This window comes from Nothoprocta perdicaria, unplaced genomic scaffold, assembly GCF_003342845.1.
Source record: "Nothoprocta perdicaria isolate Ctin4 unplaced genomic scaffold, notPer1 scaffold_30, whole genome shotgun sequence".
In the NCBI taxonomy this organism is placed as follows: Eukaryota; Metazoa; Chordata; class Aves; order Tinamiformes; family Tinamidae; genus Nothoprocta; species Nothoprocta perdicaria.
In genome coordinates this window covers 1,545,832-1,560,646 of record NW_020455533.1, presented here as the reverse complement: position 1 = coordinate 1,560,646, position 14,815 = coordinate 1,545,832, and the positions used below count along the sequence as shown (strand labels likewise).

Sequence of the window (14,815 nt, the reverse complement as noted above, 5' to 3'; positions counted from 1 at the left end):
CTTCCAGCCATGAAATGATGAGATCTTTTAATACTGCTTCAAGTGGAGGGAACACCCTTATTTTTCATACTGATCTTTGTCTGTGGAGTCTTCCCTTTGTAACTGATTCATGGAAAAAGCCTTCAGTATGGATTTTCTTGTGTTTTTTTGTCAGTATTTTATTTTTTTCCACTTCAAGTTTTCAAATACATAATCATTTATCACAGAAGCAGAATTGCAACAAAACAAACACAGTAGCCTTTCAAACTTCCGTAGTTGTAATGTGAAGTCCTCTACAGTTTGCAGAGTTAGTTCTTAAATGCTTGAAATCAAAAATTCAGTAAAGACACTATATTTTATAAGTTTTGGTTTTACTAAATTTGCTAAATTTAATACTTGACAAAAAAACCCTGCCACCGCCAACAACAAAAAAGAAAATCCTCAGCATAGACTTGCAGGTTTTCTTTGTGTTTAAACTCATTTTAAGTTCTTTAGTTAGCTTATTAACCAAAAGGCAAAGGCAGCAGTAAAGGCTTCTCTTTCTAATGAAAGCCTATGCACGTTGTCTAAGGTTTGTTCAGACAGATTTCCCTCCCTTTTGTGGAAAGCAAGTGGGATTAGTTCAATAAGCTGACATTTATTTGCTTTCAGGGAGGTATAGGGGCAGATGAGGGATCTTCAGGCAGTTCTCTCAAGGAATGTTGTTCCCAGAAATCTAGTTAGGAAGAATGGAATAATTCACGCTTTTACATATCTTCTGTGCTGCTTTTAAAAATTTCCTTCCCCTCAAAAGAACATTTGTTTTGAAGAGTAGCAAGTTAGCATGACAACAACACTGTCCCTTTCTCTAAAAATACAGATCTCTGTCAGGCAAAGACTGGATTCTGTAAACGTTACTATTAAGTAATTAATACTTGTAATTACAATAGCAAATTATCATATTGCTTTCCCTCCAAGAATCTCGATGAATTTTGTACTATTCATGAGCTTGGTGTTCTTTTCTCAAGGTAGTGAGGAATATTTTTACTTTCTTGTGGTCAGTGAGTAAGAAAACTTGCACAAAATGGTTAGCGAAACTGAACAACAATTAAACCCAAGAAGAAGTAAGCATCTTTTGTAGATCGATGATATAGAATACAGTTTTAATGTCATGGTTATTTAAAACTAAATCTTTTGTTCAGGACAAATTCAGCAATTTAAGATATTAAATACTACAGGCTTAATGCAGTGTAATTATAGCAAAGTTCAACTGTGGGTACATGAGACAAAACATTGGGGTATCACACTCTTTCATAATGAATGCTGAAGATTTCACTTATGAGTCTAAGAAGAAGATTTAAGAAAATAAGTGATAATATTTTGATTAGTTTTTTTCAACTATGACATTCACTTTTCAGCAGATTTATACATTGCTTTTCTGGAATATCCTCAGAAAAACTGTAATTTGCATCCTGGGTCACCACTGTTCAGTGTGCTGCTCTGTGCTATAAGTTGCCTTCTATTCCAGAATTTAGTACCATATATAGTATATGTGCTATTTGGAAGTGCAACTAAACAGTATTGTTGAATTTGATGTTTATATGCCTGGCACATCTCATAGAAGCTGATTTCTGCCAGTCTTCAAAATCACTGTTGTCCATGACTTTCTGCATCAGAATGAATGTTTTGAAGAAGGTTTTTTTTTAAAAGGAGTCTAGTTCTTTGTTTTAAGCAAAGAAAAATCCCAGTAGCAATTAAAATGCTGGATCTTCCAAAGTTCTCTGAAGAGTCACGTTTCTACTATGGGAATAACTTGTCCAAGTTCATCAAGGTTCACCACCTAGCATATGACCTTTTTTTTTTTGCATAAGGCAACAGTAGAATAGATGTTCCACATTTAAATTGCTTGTCTGTGTTTCAAGAGGGTGCAAAATTGTAGCAGTCAAATGATCTTTCAGGAACATTGACTGTTAGTAAGAGCAAAGTTCATATGAAAACCAGAATGTCAGCCCAAATAAAATATGAATATTTTATGAAGAACAACACTGTGAAGAATTTGCCTCTTCTAAAATATAAACTGATTTTTTTAGTTTTTCTTCTAAATACTGATGGTAGTATAACTGTTGAATTTGAACATTGAGGTATGCCAAAGCCCCGTGAAAGCAACTGGTTCTTCCTTTGCATCACACAAAGTTCAAACTCAGATATGAATGTCTAATTTAAAATAAAAATGTGGCTATTATTATATTAAGACACTTTATAATAAAAACATTTGTAGCTGACCATCCCCAAAGTCTTCTAGAAACAAATTTCTAATCTCTCCTAAGTCTGTATGTTTATGAATAAAGTAGTTTGTTGAATTACTAGTAGAAAATGATTAACTGTTTGCTTCAAATATGAAATTGAGTCAGCTTGATTTTGTCAACAGGAAGAAGGTGGAGAGTGATTATGATGCTCTTCAAGAACGACTCAGTACATTGCCTGATAAACTTTCTTACGATATCATGGTATGTATAGCATAGAGCAGTTCATTCAAGATAATGGGTTAAAAGTTTCAGTATCTTAAGTTTCTGCGCTAGCAATGGAATGTTGTTCAGGTTGCCATGTAGGCCTTAATAATGGTTACATTTATTATGATAATTAAACCTTTGCTTCTCTTTCTCTTTTCTCTGTTGTTAGTTATAATGTTACTGACAATTGAGAACTGATGACATAAATGCTAACACAAAACCTGATATGTTTGATATGTAGATCTGTTGTAGAAAAAACTATAATTATTACAGAATTATGGTACTAAGTCATTTCCTGAGAAGAAAGTGGCCACAACATTTTCTCATTCGTGGAAATAAACCCTAGGACATTGATTTTTACATGAAAAGGTGCTGCTAAATTTTGTTTCGCTGATCTTCACATTGACTTAGCAATCTTTGTTCTCTGAATCTTTTGTAGCAACTGCGCAGCTCCCTGTTTAGACTTTACCTTGTTGGCATACACTTAGAAGAATTTTGACCAGATAAACTGGCTTCTCTGTTTTGACTCTTTTTTTAAATGTCCAATTCAAAATACATCTTTGAAAGCAGAGGAAGTTACGCTGTAAATAACTGAACGGCTAATTTAGACGCAGACTGCTTAACTACTTGCATACTGGCAACCTGATCCTGTATACTGTAGAGTTGTTAGTAAAACAGTATTGGTGTACGCTTCTTACGTGTTGTTAAAGAGATTGTTTCCCTTGCGAGTGCTAATGGCTCAGCTCAAACTTTATATGTGATCCTGCGATCATTTGTATATTCATGGCCTTATGATATAAAGCAAAATGATCAGGTTGTTTCAAAGTGTACAAGAAAATACTTTTTCTTAATAATAGATATTGTTCATTCTTCGATTAAGCAGCAATGTCAATTCACATCTGTTGTTTTAAAAGTATATAAATAGTTCCTTTCCCGTTAGCCAAATATTTTCATATGTTTTTAATTTTGCTTTCACCATTTTGGGGGAAGAGTGAACAGGCAAACGATTCAGTCTGATACTTGAAAACCAGGAAGAAATTTGCAGGAAAGAAGAAATTCTGCATAAGTCTTACCTTAAGATCCTGCTTAGTATAGAAGCAGGATCAAGTATAGGTACCTTTCTGGATATATAAGTGAGAGAAAATCTCATTCCAAGAAATCAGAACTGCTGAGCTAAATGCTCTGTTTCAGCAAAAATCAGACAAGAAAGCAGTTTGCTATCCCAAGGAAATGAGGAAGACATCAGGGGAATAAAGTAGAAGGAGCAGATATGTTTAGACTAAGATAGATCTCTTTCTTTCATAAGAGGAATTTGAGCTGACTCTGCTTCTTAGCTTTTTGCCTCCCTCCAATGAACTTTATTCTTGACCTTGTTACTTCTCTGAGGTTGGAGGCTGAAGGCAGCCGGGTTGTAATAGTGTAAAAGTTCAGGGGACATTGGTATGTGAAGCACAGGTGAGATCAGAGTGAGGCTACTCTTCCGTGCTAGGACTTACCTGTAGACTTGAAGCAAAATGTGGACTGCAGGGTGTCTTAAAAGGATCATAAAAATAATATCCCATGTATTGTAAGCTATATCAAAGTGTGGGTTTCACACTTTAAGGAGCCTTTTCAATTATGTGTTTATCACTATCCTAATTATTCAGATTTTGTGTATAACTAGTTATGCCTGGAGTGAAGTTGGAAGAGGTGCATGTAGTTGGTAGAACATTGCTTGGAGATTGAGAGCTTCACACGTGTGAAAAATAAGACAGCGTGAGAGTGAGCACTTTGTGTGATCCTGCTGTTTCTTGCTCATAGCCTCATAAGTTTGAACTGAGGTTTCTGGTATGTATTATTAGCAAGACAGATAATGCAAAAAAAGATCGTTGAGTTGACCCTACCTCTCAAATGTTTCTGAAATTTTAGCAAAACTGGGCTTGCTTTTGCTGGTAAATGACTATGTTTTTTGTGTAATAAATATTTAACTTAGCTAAAGAAGTTACAGTATTTTACTATACGAAGGCTTACATGTTAGGATAAGCTGAGTTTCTTTTCCATATGAGCATTCAGCTATACAGTAGTGTAATGCTGTAAAGCAAGTTTTTCTGATTAAATACAAGTTGTATTCATAATACAACTTATTGTATAATATGATTTGTATTATAATACAAATTCTTGCATAAGAAAAATCTTCAGATTTATGAAGTGCACTACTAAAATCAAATGGATCTAGACCTTTCAATATTTGTGAACAATTAGTCATTAAAAAACAACACTGTAGAATTCTAATTCATTTAACTCTGTATTTTACTTTTCTCTGTAAGTAGACATGAATGTTTAGTTTTACTTTTGTTAGTGATTTTCAGCAGTTTCCTCTGTGCCTTTGACAGGTACCATTTGGACCTCTTGCCTTCATGCCAGGAAAACTTGTCCACACCAATGAGGTCACTGTTCTACTTGGGGACAACTGGTTTTCAAAATGCTCGGCTAAGCAGGCTGTTGCCCTAGTTGAGCACAGAAAAAAACGTATGTATGATTTTTAGTGTAACTTAATAGTGAAAATTATTATTTTTATCTTGATATATTGGTAACATTTGCACTGTTCTTTTTTGACAAACTGACGTTCTGAAATATTTAGGGGTAGTATCTATGTAGAATGTTGTAGAATCTATCCGATTTTTTTAAAGTATCTCACCAAAGTATTTTATTATTTTTGCCGTTGCTATGTAAGCTAACAAAATGCAGGATTGATGTTAGATTTTAGAATACAGAATGGGTTAAGATTTGCTCATTAGTTTATTCATATATGAAAGAAGAACAAAAAGCCCACTCCTTTTTATTTAAAAAAAAAAAAAGTATTATTTTCCAGAAAGGGGACATGACATTGAACTTCTGCTCTTAATTTCCTTTTTTTCCTGTATTTTGCTTCTTATATTTCTTTGCTGCTTTTCCCTCTGTTGACTTTTTTTTTTTTTTTTTTTTTTTTTTTTTTTTTTTTTTTTTTTTTTTTTTTTTTTTTTTTTTTTTTTTTTTTTCTTTTTTGTCAGTAGTGTTTTCCCGCTCTCTTATTCCTCTATGTGCATTACTTTTGCTTGGACTTTTTTTCACTGTCTCTCCTGGACTTGCCACTCAGCTATATTTTTGTCTTGTGCCCTTGACATTCCTCTGTGTTTGCATGGAGAGATCCACTTGCTCTCCAGATCAAGAACTATGGGCAGCCAGTTTTGTTGAGATAGCAAATTAGGATCATAGAGACAGATTGGCTGTTACTTTTTGTTTCCAGTTCTGTTTGCTTGCTCCTGACATCTTGGCATGGAAGAACCAGGAAACAGGCAAGGTTCTAGACTGCCAGCAAGCTTTGTATATGGCACATTTGGAACTTAGAATGCTGTGAGGGTCAGGGCCTTCTCTGCAAGCACAGCAAAATGAAAAGTAAAGTAAAGTAGGTATCTCTTAGTCTTTGCTGTTAAATTTGAGTAAGCATTTGAATTTTTTTTCTGTGTATGTGTGTGTCATTCATATCTAAAAATCCATAATCTACATCATTTGCACAACGTGTTTACCTTATTAGGTTACAGCTAGCACAACTCTTGATATTGAATTTTTGTTAATAAGTTCAGTTATTCACATTGTTATGTGGAGCAGGATATCTTAGAGGCTCTCCATGTGAATGTGGGGGTTTTTTTTAGGGTTTTTTTTTTTTTTTTTGCATTTCTATACAAGTGGTATATGTGTAAAAGTTTTTCTAATAAAAAATCATTGGCTGTGTTACTTTAAAGTATTTCCTTTATGAAGAACATGACCAAAAATAAGTGATTTGTATTTTATCTATTATATCTATCTTAATCTGGTTCTCTTGGCATAGCTTAGCAATTTTCTTATTGAACTGAATCTACAATATTTATTGTGACTCTTGCAAGATCTGAGGTCCGTATCTCTTTCCTTGATCATCATATATATTTTTTTTCAAGGCTTTAGAATATTTTTGTCACCATTACATTCAGTGAAATCATTTGACCTTTGCATAGTAGATGTTTGAACATTAAGTAGTCTGCTGGGAGACACACAGTAAATGCTGGATTCTTTTCCTTTATGATCTTTTAAATTGCATTTAAAATATTAACTCAGAAATACTCATTTCTTTTAAAGCAAAATAGTCATTGATGCCTGGATATAAACCCTCCATTGAGCAGATGGTTCACTTTTCAGCTGTGTGATGGCTGCCAGTGGGAGGCTCCAAAACACTGATGTTAACTACAAACTTTTTATTTAATGATCTGACCACTGTCAGTTTGGGATGATAAACAGCATGTTAATATGTATGATGCTGGAAAAAGTGTGCTTTGGCTTTGTTTGTTTTTTTTTTTTTTTACTGATACTGATTTCTCCTATAAAAATGCAATTGACTTAAACTCTTTCAACTATTTTCACATTAGGCAAAAGGGGAACCTTGGGCATTTTCTTTGTTCTAATTAAGAAAAAAGTTATGTGCCTAAAAGATGGGTAAGCCATTGCTAAATAATGTGAATTGACCACTTGTGGCAGAAATGTGAAAGAATGATATTTCCTGAGTAATTATTATAAAGTCTCCTCTCTGTGTGGCACTGTAGTTGCTTTAATAGATATGACTTTTGATTTCCCTGGGATTTTGTTTGTAGTGGCTTCATAATTTACAGGGTGACGTATATTTGGCATTACCGTTACATTGACGCAACATGATTCAATTTTAGCACCTAATCTTCTTGTTTTGGGCATAAATTTCATGAGTAGGTCATACGCAGTGGAAAAGAGGGCATGCTTACTTCAACGGATTATATTTTAAGCAGTCCTAAATATCCTGCGTACTAGTCAGAAGGTCCTAACACAGCAAAGCTTTCTTAAGCATATGCTTAAGGCCAGCGCATGCTTAAAGCATTTAATATATAGGAATTGGGGAGTCTAAAGAGCATAAGAAAAGATTCCTGATGAAATTGCTTGCTGTATGAAAACTGATAATTTTTTTTTACCTACCTATTTTACAAAAAAAACTAAATAAAATAGAGTAATATTGAATAATTAGCTTTTTTTTTTCATATCATATCTGTTCAGATACTTGAAGTGAACTTAGTAAGTATAGCACTGATATACCAATAAAACAATTTTAGCAGAAATTAAGAGTTTTAAGGAAACGGAGGACACGTTTTCATTACTTACCATCTTCTATCTCTTCATTGTGAGTACAGGAGAACAGGAAAGCATGGAAAAGCCAGCTGGTTCTGATAGTGTTTAGGATTTAGTTTTTCTAGTGGGACTGGCTGTCAGATAGAAATGGGTAGGAATACTGCTGATTTTTGTTTCTCGGCTCATTCTGGGGAGATTCTTTTACTGTCTTGGACTAGTTTTGCAGGGGTCTGTGCCCTGGGGAGCTGTGCTGAGCGCCATGGGCCTACTTGCCTTTGAGGATGTCGCAGACCCTGCACTTTAACTAAGATTCACGGGAAAAGATCTTGATAATTTGAATCCTTATGTGTATGATAGATAAATACAAAGGCAGACAATATAAGTTTGCATGCTTAAACAGTAATAGCAAGTGCCAGATTATTCATACTTTGATTTAAGTCTTGCATGTTGAGGGTAACAAGAACAGTGTAGTATATAGAAAGGTTTTAAGTATTACTTAGTACTAATTAGATCATCCTTTTTGTCTTGGTAGATTTGTTAAATTTACTTTTTAAAGGGGAACAAGTGAAAAAATTTGCAACTGTGAAGCAGAGAAATACTCAGTTACAGCAGATGAATTTCTCTGTGGAAATCAATTGAATTCAATAATTTGAGTATGATAATATTGGATTTTCAAGAAAAAAAGCACTAATTGTGAGAATTTTTTGTTTGATAAATTTTGAGTTTCATGTAGAATTTTCAGCAGTTTGGTTGAAATGCATTTGAGAAAATTCGGGACTTGTCACATGCTTGATTTTCATAAAATATCGGTGTCTCCTTGTATAATATTTGAGTTGCAGTAACTCATTTACTGCATGTTTTTATGATATATCTAGATGTTTGGTTAGACCCAGAACTTTACAGAGTGATTAAATATATTTTTAATTATTTAAAATTCGTTACAACAATTTAGTTCATTAAACAAGGTAATATAGATAAAGGGAAACACTTTACACGTGTGTAAAAAAAAAAAAAAAAGAAAAAAAAGAGTGAAGTAGATTAAAGGATACACATACCAAATTCCATTATAATAAAAGAAATTAGCTTTTTAAGTATGTCACAGTTTAGCACAACAATAACGCAATTGTATTTTTTCTCTTACAATTATCTTGCTTAAGGTACTTCATAATATTTCTGTTCTCCTCAAGGCAAGACTGTATTGTTTCAGAATTCAAAGAGGGAATGAAGATTCTTTTCGTGAATATGGGATTATATCTTTTACGTGTTTGTGATGATATAAATTAAATTTTTTCTCTATATCAGTAATTGCATTAATTCTTTAAGATGGGAAATTTTTCATTACAATAGTCCCTGTGGTAGTTACTATGGAAAGAAATTAAATAGATTTTTCTTGTAAATATTTGTGGATTAATTTGGTATGCTAGGTATTCCAAGTATCTGAACACTTCAAGTGGTGGGAAATTAAAACATACACACAAAACTAGGAGTGGTTTTATTGTGTTAAAAATTATCAGATTAAAAAAAAAAACACTTATAGGAGAATTGTTGAACTATTTAGTAATTGTGTCTTCAGTATATGTAAGAATACCCTTGCAGTGTCATGCTGCAAATGAGTTAATGAAATGAAAATACTGATTACATTAACATACCGTATTGTGATAGTACCCAATTGTAAATTGCAGTATGTAACCTTTAATACAAATATTTGTGTCAATCAAAATTGACCGATAGCTGAGTATACAGGATTTAAAAGATACCATTGTTTTTAGTAAATAAGATGGTCCAAGCGGATGAGGATGAGTTTGAATTTGTTCCTTATCAGCATTTCCAGAAAAAAGAATATTGTCTCCGAAATATATGAAAGGGAAGCTTTCCATTTCCCATCGGTGAATGAGTGAGGTCTTTAGAGGTTTTAATGTTTCATTCAAAAGTGAAAATAACTTCCTTTAGAATATAAAGAACAACGCAAACTTGCCTACTTACTTTTTTTGGAGAAAAGAAGAAAAGATGCAGGTAACACTACAAAGAAATCTAGCTGCTGTTTTTCATTCTTGATTTTCTGTATTTCTGAATGCTGAGGAATATTCTTTCACAGTACTTTTTTTTTTTTCTTTTAACCATTTTTTGAGCTTATCACCTTTTTGCTTTGATAACCTCCATCACTTTCTTTCTTACCCTTGTTACGTTAGGAGCTGATTCTGTGAAGTGCTAAGTGCTCTAAATTTGCTCTGCAGTTCCCTGGAGATGTTTAGTTTCTTACACGACCACAGTCTAGATATTTTAACCAGAACACAGTGGAAAAGAGTAGGGAGAATAGACTCCTTTTTATTATTTGCATATGGTGATTCAGAGAAGTCCTTACATTCATGTAATTCTTACAGAGCAACAGAGGAGCTTGCCTAAATGCCATCCAGATAGAGTTAGGAGCAATTTAACTGTTCTGATAGAATCTGAGCAGTGGCATGAGGTGTGAGCCTAAAGGACAAATGTGACACGTTTGCTTACTATTTCTTTAAACAGATTATTTATATGATTCTTTACAGTTTGAAATCCATATGACTTTGGTTTAGACACCAAGAAAACACGTAAATGAGATTCGAGGAATATATGTGTAAAAACTACAAAACTGCTGTACAACTGGGTGAATTGCAGAGTTCTTCCTTTTAAAAGATTAGTGCAGTTACTGTTACAAAGAAGAAATGTTATCACAATTACAAGGCTTAAATTTATATACACAAAAAACAATCGGGATTCTCTTTTGAATCTTAAAGCAAATGTATCCCTAGAAAATGGGCAGAATAACAGAAAATAGAAGGATATTTTGAAAAGCTTAGTAGATTATTTTTCTTTAGAAGTGCAGATCTTCTTTCAAATGACATGTGATAGTTTATTGAATATCATCTAAAAATATTTTGTTGCAGCAAATATATATTTGCTGAAATGCAGTTAAATTCCTCAGATGACTAATTTGCTTATATAAACCCCTAAAAGCAAGAAAATACATAGAGTACTTATTTTAGCAGGCCATAAACAGTATTGTAGGTTTTTTTTGTTGTTGTTTGTTTGTTTTTTTTGTTTTTTTTTGTTTTGCTCATGGATCAGTTGTAATTCCTCTGGAACATTTCTGATGGAACATTTTGCATGCAGCATGCCATTCTGTGCAACTGTGATGTGACTTTCCTTCTACATCTGAAACGATTTAGGACAGCCCAGCTTTTCCATGGGCAATTAACCAAAACCCACTGAATTACTGTCTTCAGGTAACTAGTACTCGGCTGACTCTCTGTAGGAACAGAGCTATTGACAGCAGGGAGATGTTCCCTGGCACGTATAAATACTTGGTGTATATATAACCATCCTAAGGCTGGTTGCCTGCTGCTTGAGAATCTGTGGAGGATGTCGAGGAGATCTTAACTCTTAGTCTCAGATTAAATAGAGAATTCTCTGATATACATAATTCTAAATTATGCCCTGTCACCTATCCCCAGAGCAGCTTTCTTATCTTACTTTCTTAGCTTTTTGTTCTTTGTTACTTTATATTTACAAAATATGATCAAAGGATATCTGGACTCTGAAACAATAACTGGACTGAGCAAGGCAGAACAAACTTTAGCTCCTTCTCACTTTGTCCTGTTTCGTGAAGTCTGACTTTGCAAAATAGATCAACCTGTTCTCACTATTCTTGTCGCACTATTTAAATCCCAGTGTAACACACAGTTTCCAGAAGTAACTAAAATAATATATGTGATTCCCCAAATCCTTACAGACAACACTCCAAGGACATTAATGTCAAACTCAGATAATTAAAATTTGTATCCAGCCAAGCTAATTAACCCATTAAAGCCAAAATGCATGTCTGAGAATTTGTGTCAGTTTGGCATTAGTATGTTGTCATGTCTTGTAAAACCTGGCTTCACTGGACTTCATTTCAACAACATGAAGTGTGTTCCCCAATTATTTTTCCTGTATCAGTGTATACGTGGAAAGCAGAGGGCTGCTTATTAAGAATGGCTAATCATAGTGTGAGGGAAGCCAGTCAAGTCCTTTCAGACTAATAAGGGAGGTGGAAAAGAACAGTCTAAATGCATAGAAATCTCTCTGTACGTCAGTAGTTGAAGACTGTCATGCAAAAGAAATCTACATTTATTGTTTTGATTCAAATACATTTTTCTTGGTAATCCGGAAGTCACTCCTAAAGATTCTAGCTTGTCTGTGGTCTTAAACTATCTTTCCAAGCAGGAAAGCAGTAAATGGGAACTATTAGGGTTCACCTGAAAGCCATGTCAAAATTTCTAGGATTATTGAATGTGACAAAGTTGGACAACAGCCTCTGGTTCAATCCGTCTTAAAAGGCTGTAAGAAGCTTAAAACACTGGGTAGTAAGAGGAGGAGCCTATGAAGCCTCCATTACTTGAAGGATATTCCTGAGGTCGCATTTAATAGAAAGACTTGCAAATTTTAAAATTATTTGTTTCTCTTTAAATCTTGTAGATTTTAAAATTTGAAGAATCATGACTTGTCTTGATTTTCAGATGACATGTCAGATGCTTTGGGGATGTATTTTGGCAAGTTTAATACACAGTAGGCTGTACTTGCCTTCCAGTTACTGCATGAACCCTTTTTCAGGAAACCAAGGCCTTTAATCGAACTGATCAATCACAGAAAAGGCTCTCTTAGATGATGAGGAAATTTCCTGTTTACTAAGGGATTAGGGAGTGAGTTGGTAGTTTGACCATGAATCTGGGAGCTGGGAAATCTGTGATAATCCCAGCAGTCCTGCTGACATACAGGGTGGCCCAGGGCAAATCACTTAAACTGTCTGTTTCTTCAGCTGTTAAATAGGAGAGGGTAATACTTACCTCCCTCAGAGGTAAGTATTGCAGATTACTTAATGCTTGTACAGCCTTTTAAAATAAGAAGTGCTGTGTAACTTATAAATATTGCTACGTAACAGAACAAACTGTAATGTACTTCTATTCAAAGAAAGAAAAAATTAAACCTGGCTTTCAAGATCTAGCTGATTGTTAAACAGTATTTAGATATAGAAACATGGCTGAGAAACTAGTAGTATTTAAGAAACAACTGAGCATCACATTTACTATGCATGTAAAATAAATGCCCGAGGAAAATTGGTCTCAAGCTGGACGTTTATGCATATTGAGACTACCTTTGAGAGCTTAAAGCACAAATGGGAATGTTTTGTAGAAAAACTATTGCCACCTTTCTTTGATTTGGACTTTGGACTGTATGTTACACACTGAAAAAAAGGCTTTAGAATGGCTAGGATAAGAAATAACTGAAAAATAAAATCACTGCTTAGGAGCGATGGCTGTTGCTGTGTCTGTAAGAGGGACATGAAGCTCAGAGTTTTGCAGGGACAGTGAGCTGCTTAACTGATCCCATTCAGTGGGGCTTACATAAAGAGGCTGAATCTGTATTGGCACCATCGTAGACTTCAAATATTTTTGTAAACAATACTTCATCCAGGTGTGTATAGCAGGAAATGCAAATGAAGAGCATTTTTCAGGGAAGAATTTTAGGTGATTTCTTCAAAGCTGCTTAACTAATTGATAATCCTTGAATGTGAACTATGACTTCTTGCTCCCTTCTGGAAAGGGTGGGAGCTGCTTGACTAGCCTTTTCCAAAACAATGTTCTTCCTGATCTATTTAATATGCTCTTACTTTTAAGTAGGTCCTTTAAATAAGCAATACTTAAAATATTATTGTTTTATAAAGGATATAGGAGAATATAAAATCTCTTAATATTTGGATGAAAACAATCAGACTTGATAATTGTGTTTGATTCTTGCCGGAACCATATGTAATCCCTTCTATGTGTGCAGAAGGGGAAGGAGGGGTCTGAAACAGTTTGTGGAATTCTTTGAGTAGATGAGTATTTTTTCTTTTGCAAGTACAACTGCAGACTTCTTGTGTATATAAATGCATTTCTCAAGAATTTTGTGGCATTAGTATATTTTCTCGCATTCTTACCTAAAAGGCTTATCATTGTAATAAATGCAGTCTAGGAAACAGTTGCAGCTGCAATCTCTAACCAGAAAACTGCAAAGGGAGTAGCTGTGTACATATTTATTTACTGTAAGTTTATGCTGTAGACTAGAGAAACACTTCTTGGTACAGAACATTGAAGTTAATAGATGAAAGGAGAGTAAAGAAAAGAGTAGGAATATTGAGAAAATAGTCTGAAACTTTGTTTCAGAATGTTTTTTTTATGTTTTTTCCCCTCATTTCATATTCCTGGCTGCAAAACAGAAATAGTAGAACTCTCTGACCCACATGTATATTGTAAAAATAAATAAAGTATATGTGACTGTTAGATATAGTATGCCTAATGCATAGTATCCCTACATTACCGTTTTTATAGTGACCATATAAGCACCGTAAATAGAAACAAATGATGCTGAGGTGGAAACTAGCTAAATTTATGAAGTGAATTATTCTTTAGATAAGTTTGTTGGAGTGTGGCTCTGCTGTTCCCATGGGTAGGGACTTTTTGCCCCCATCCTAGTATTCTATGAGACATCTTATACTTGTATTGCGTTTATTAATGATTCTAAAAAGAATTTTAAAATAGTAAATCAACTTATTTTTCCTGAAAAGCTTATAGCTCCTTCAGGGTATATTGGACCAGTAGGTGCAAGGTCTTAGAGAACCTCTGTTGAAACCAATTTATATAGTAAGTCTTCCCTCCTGAAAATTTGCATTTGTATTGAGTTGAACAAAGAGTGCAAGTCTATTAATATTATTAGTATAAGGCTTTAATTGTGCCCTCCTTCCCCCTGTTCTTAAGTTTTAGCAAAGCTGTGTTTCCTTTTCAGGCAGTTATGACCTTCTTCTTTTGCAAATTAGTTTGTTTTTTATGATAACTTTAAGGTAAAAGTGAAACTTAAGTTTTAAATATTTTATAAATTGCTATTGAAAGGATTCATTATTTAATTGCCATGGGGGCTATAGAAAGCAGTATATTAAATTAACTAATGTATGAAAAAGGGGCAATTCTTTATATAGCTTTAGAAAACTGCTGAAGAGATGTAGTAACCCAGGCAGAAGAATGGGTTGCACCATACACATAAGTGAACTATTTGACCTATTTTAAGTTATCTCTTTGTATAACTTTTAGGGAATATTTGCCAGTAACATTATTTAGAAGACTTTGTAACACTTGTGCATGTGGAAGATAGTGTAT

The 14,815-nt window shown here is 34.0% G+C and overlaps 1 protein-coding gene across 1 annotated transcript in view; it reads left to right on the top strand.

Moving 5' to 3' along the window:
- Positions 1-1,366: 1,366 nt before the first annotated feature.
- The window catches only part of URI1 (URI1, prefoldin like chaperone), a 24,552-nt gene continuing 11,103 nt past the window's right edge, over positions 1,367-14,815 (top strand). The window contains exons 1-2 of the mRNA XM_026042317.1: positions 1,367-2,465; positions 4,841-4,976. Of these exons, the coding sequence (XP_025898102.1) occupies positions 2,355-2,465; positions 4,841-4,976 (247 nt within the window). The 5' untranslated portion in view covers positions 1,367-2,354. The remainder of the gene's footprint in view (positions 2,466-4,840; positions 4,977-14,815) is intronic.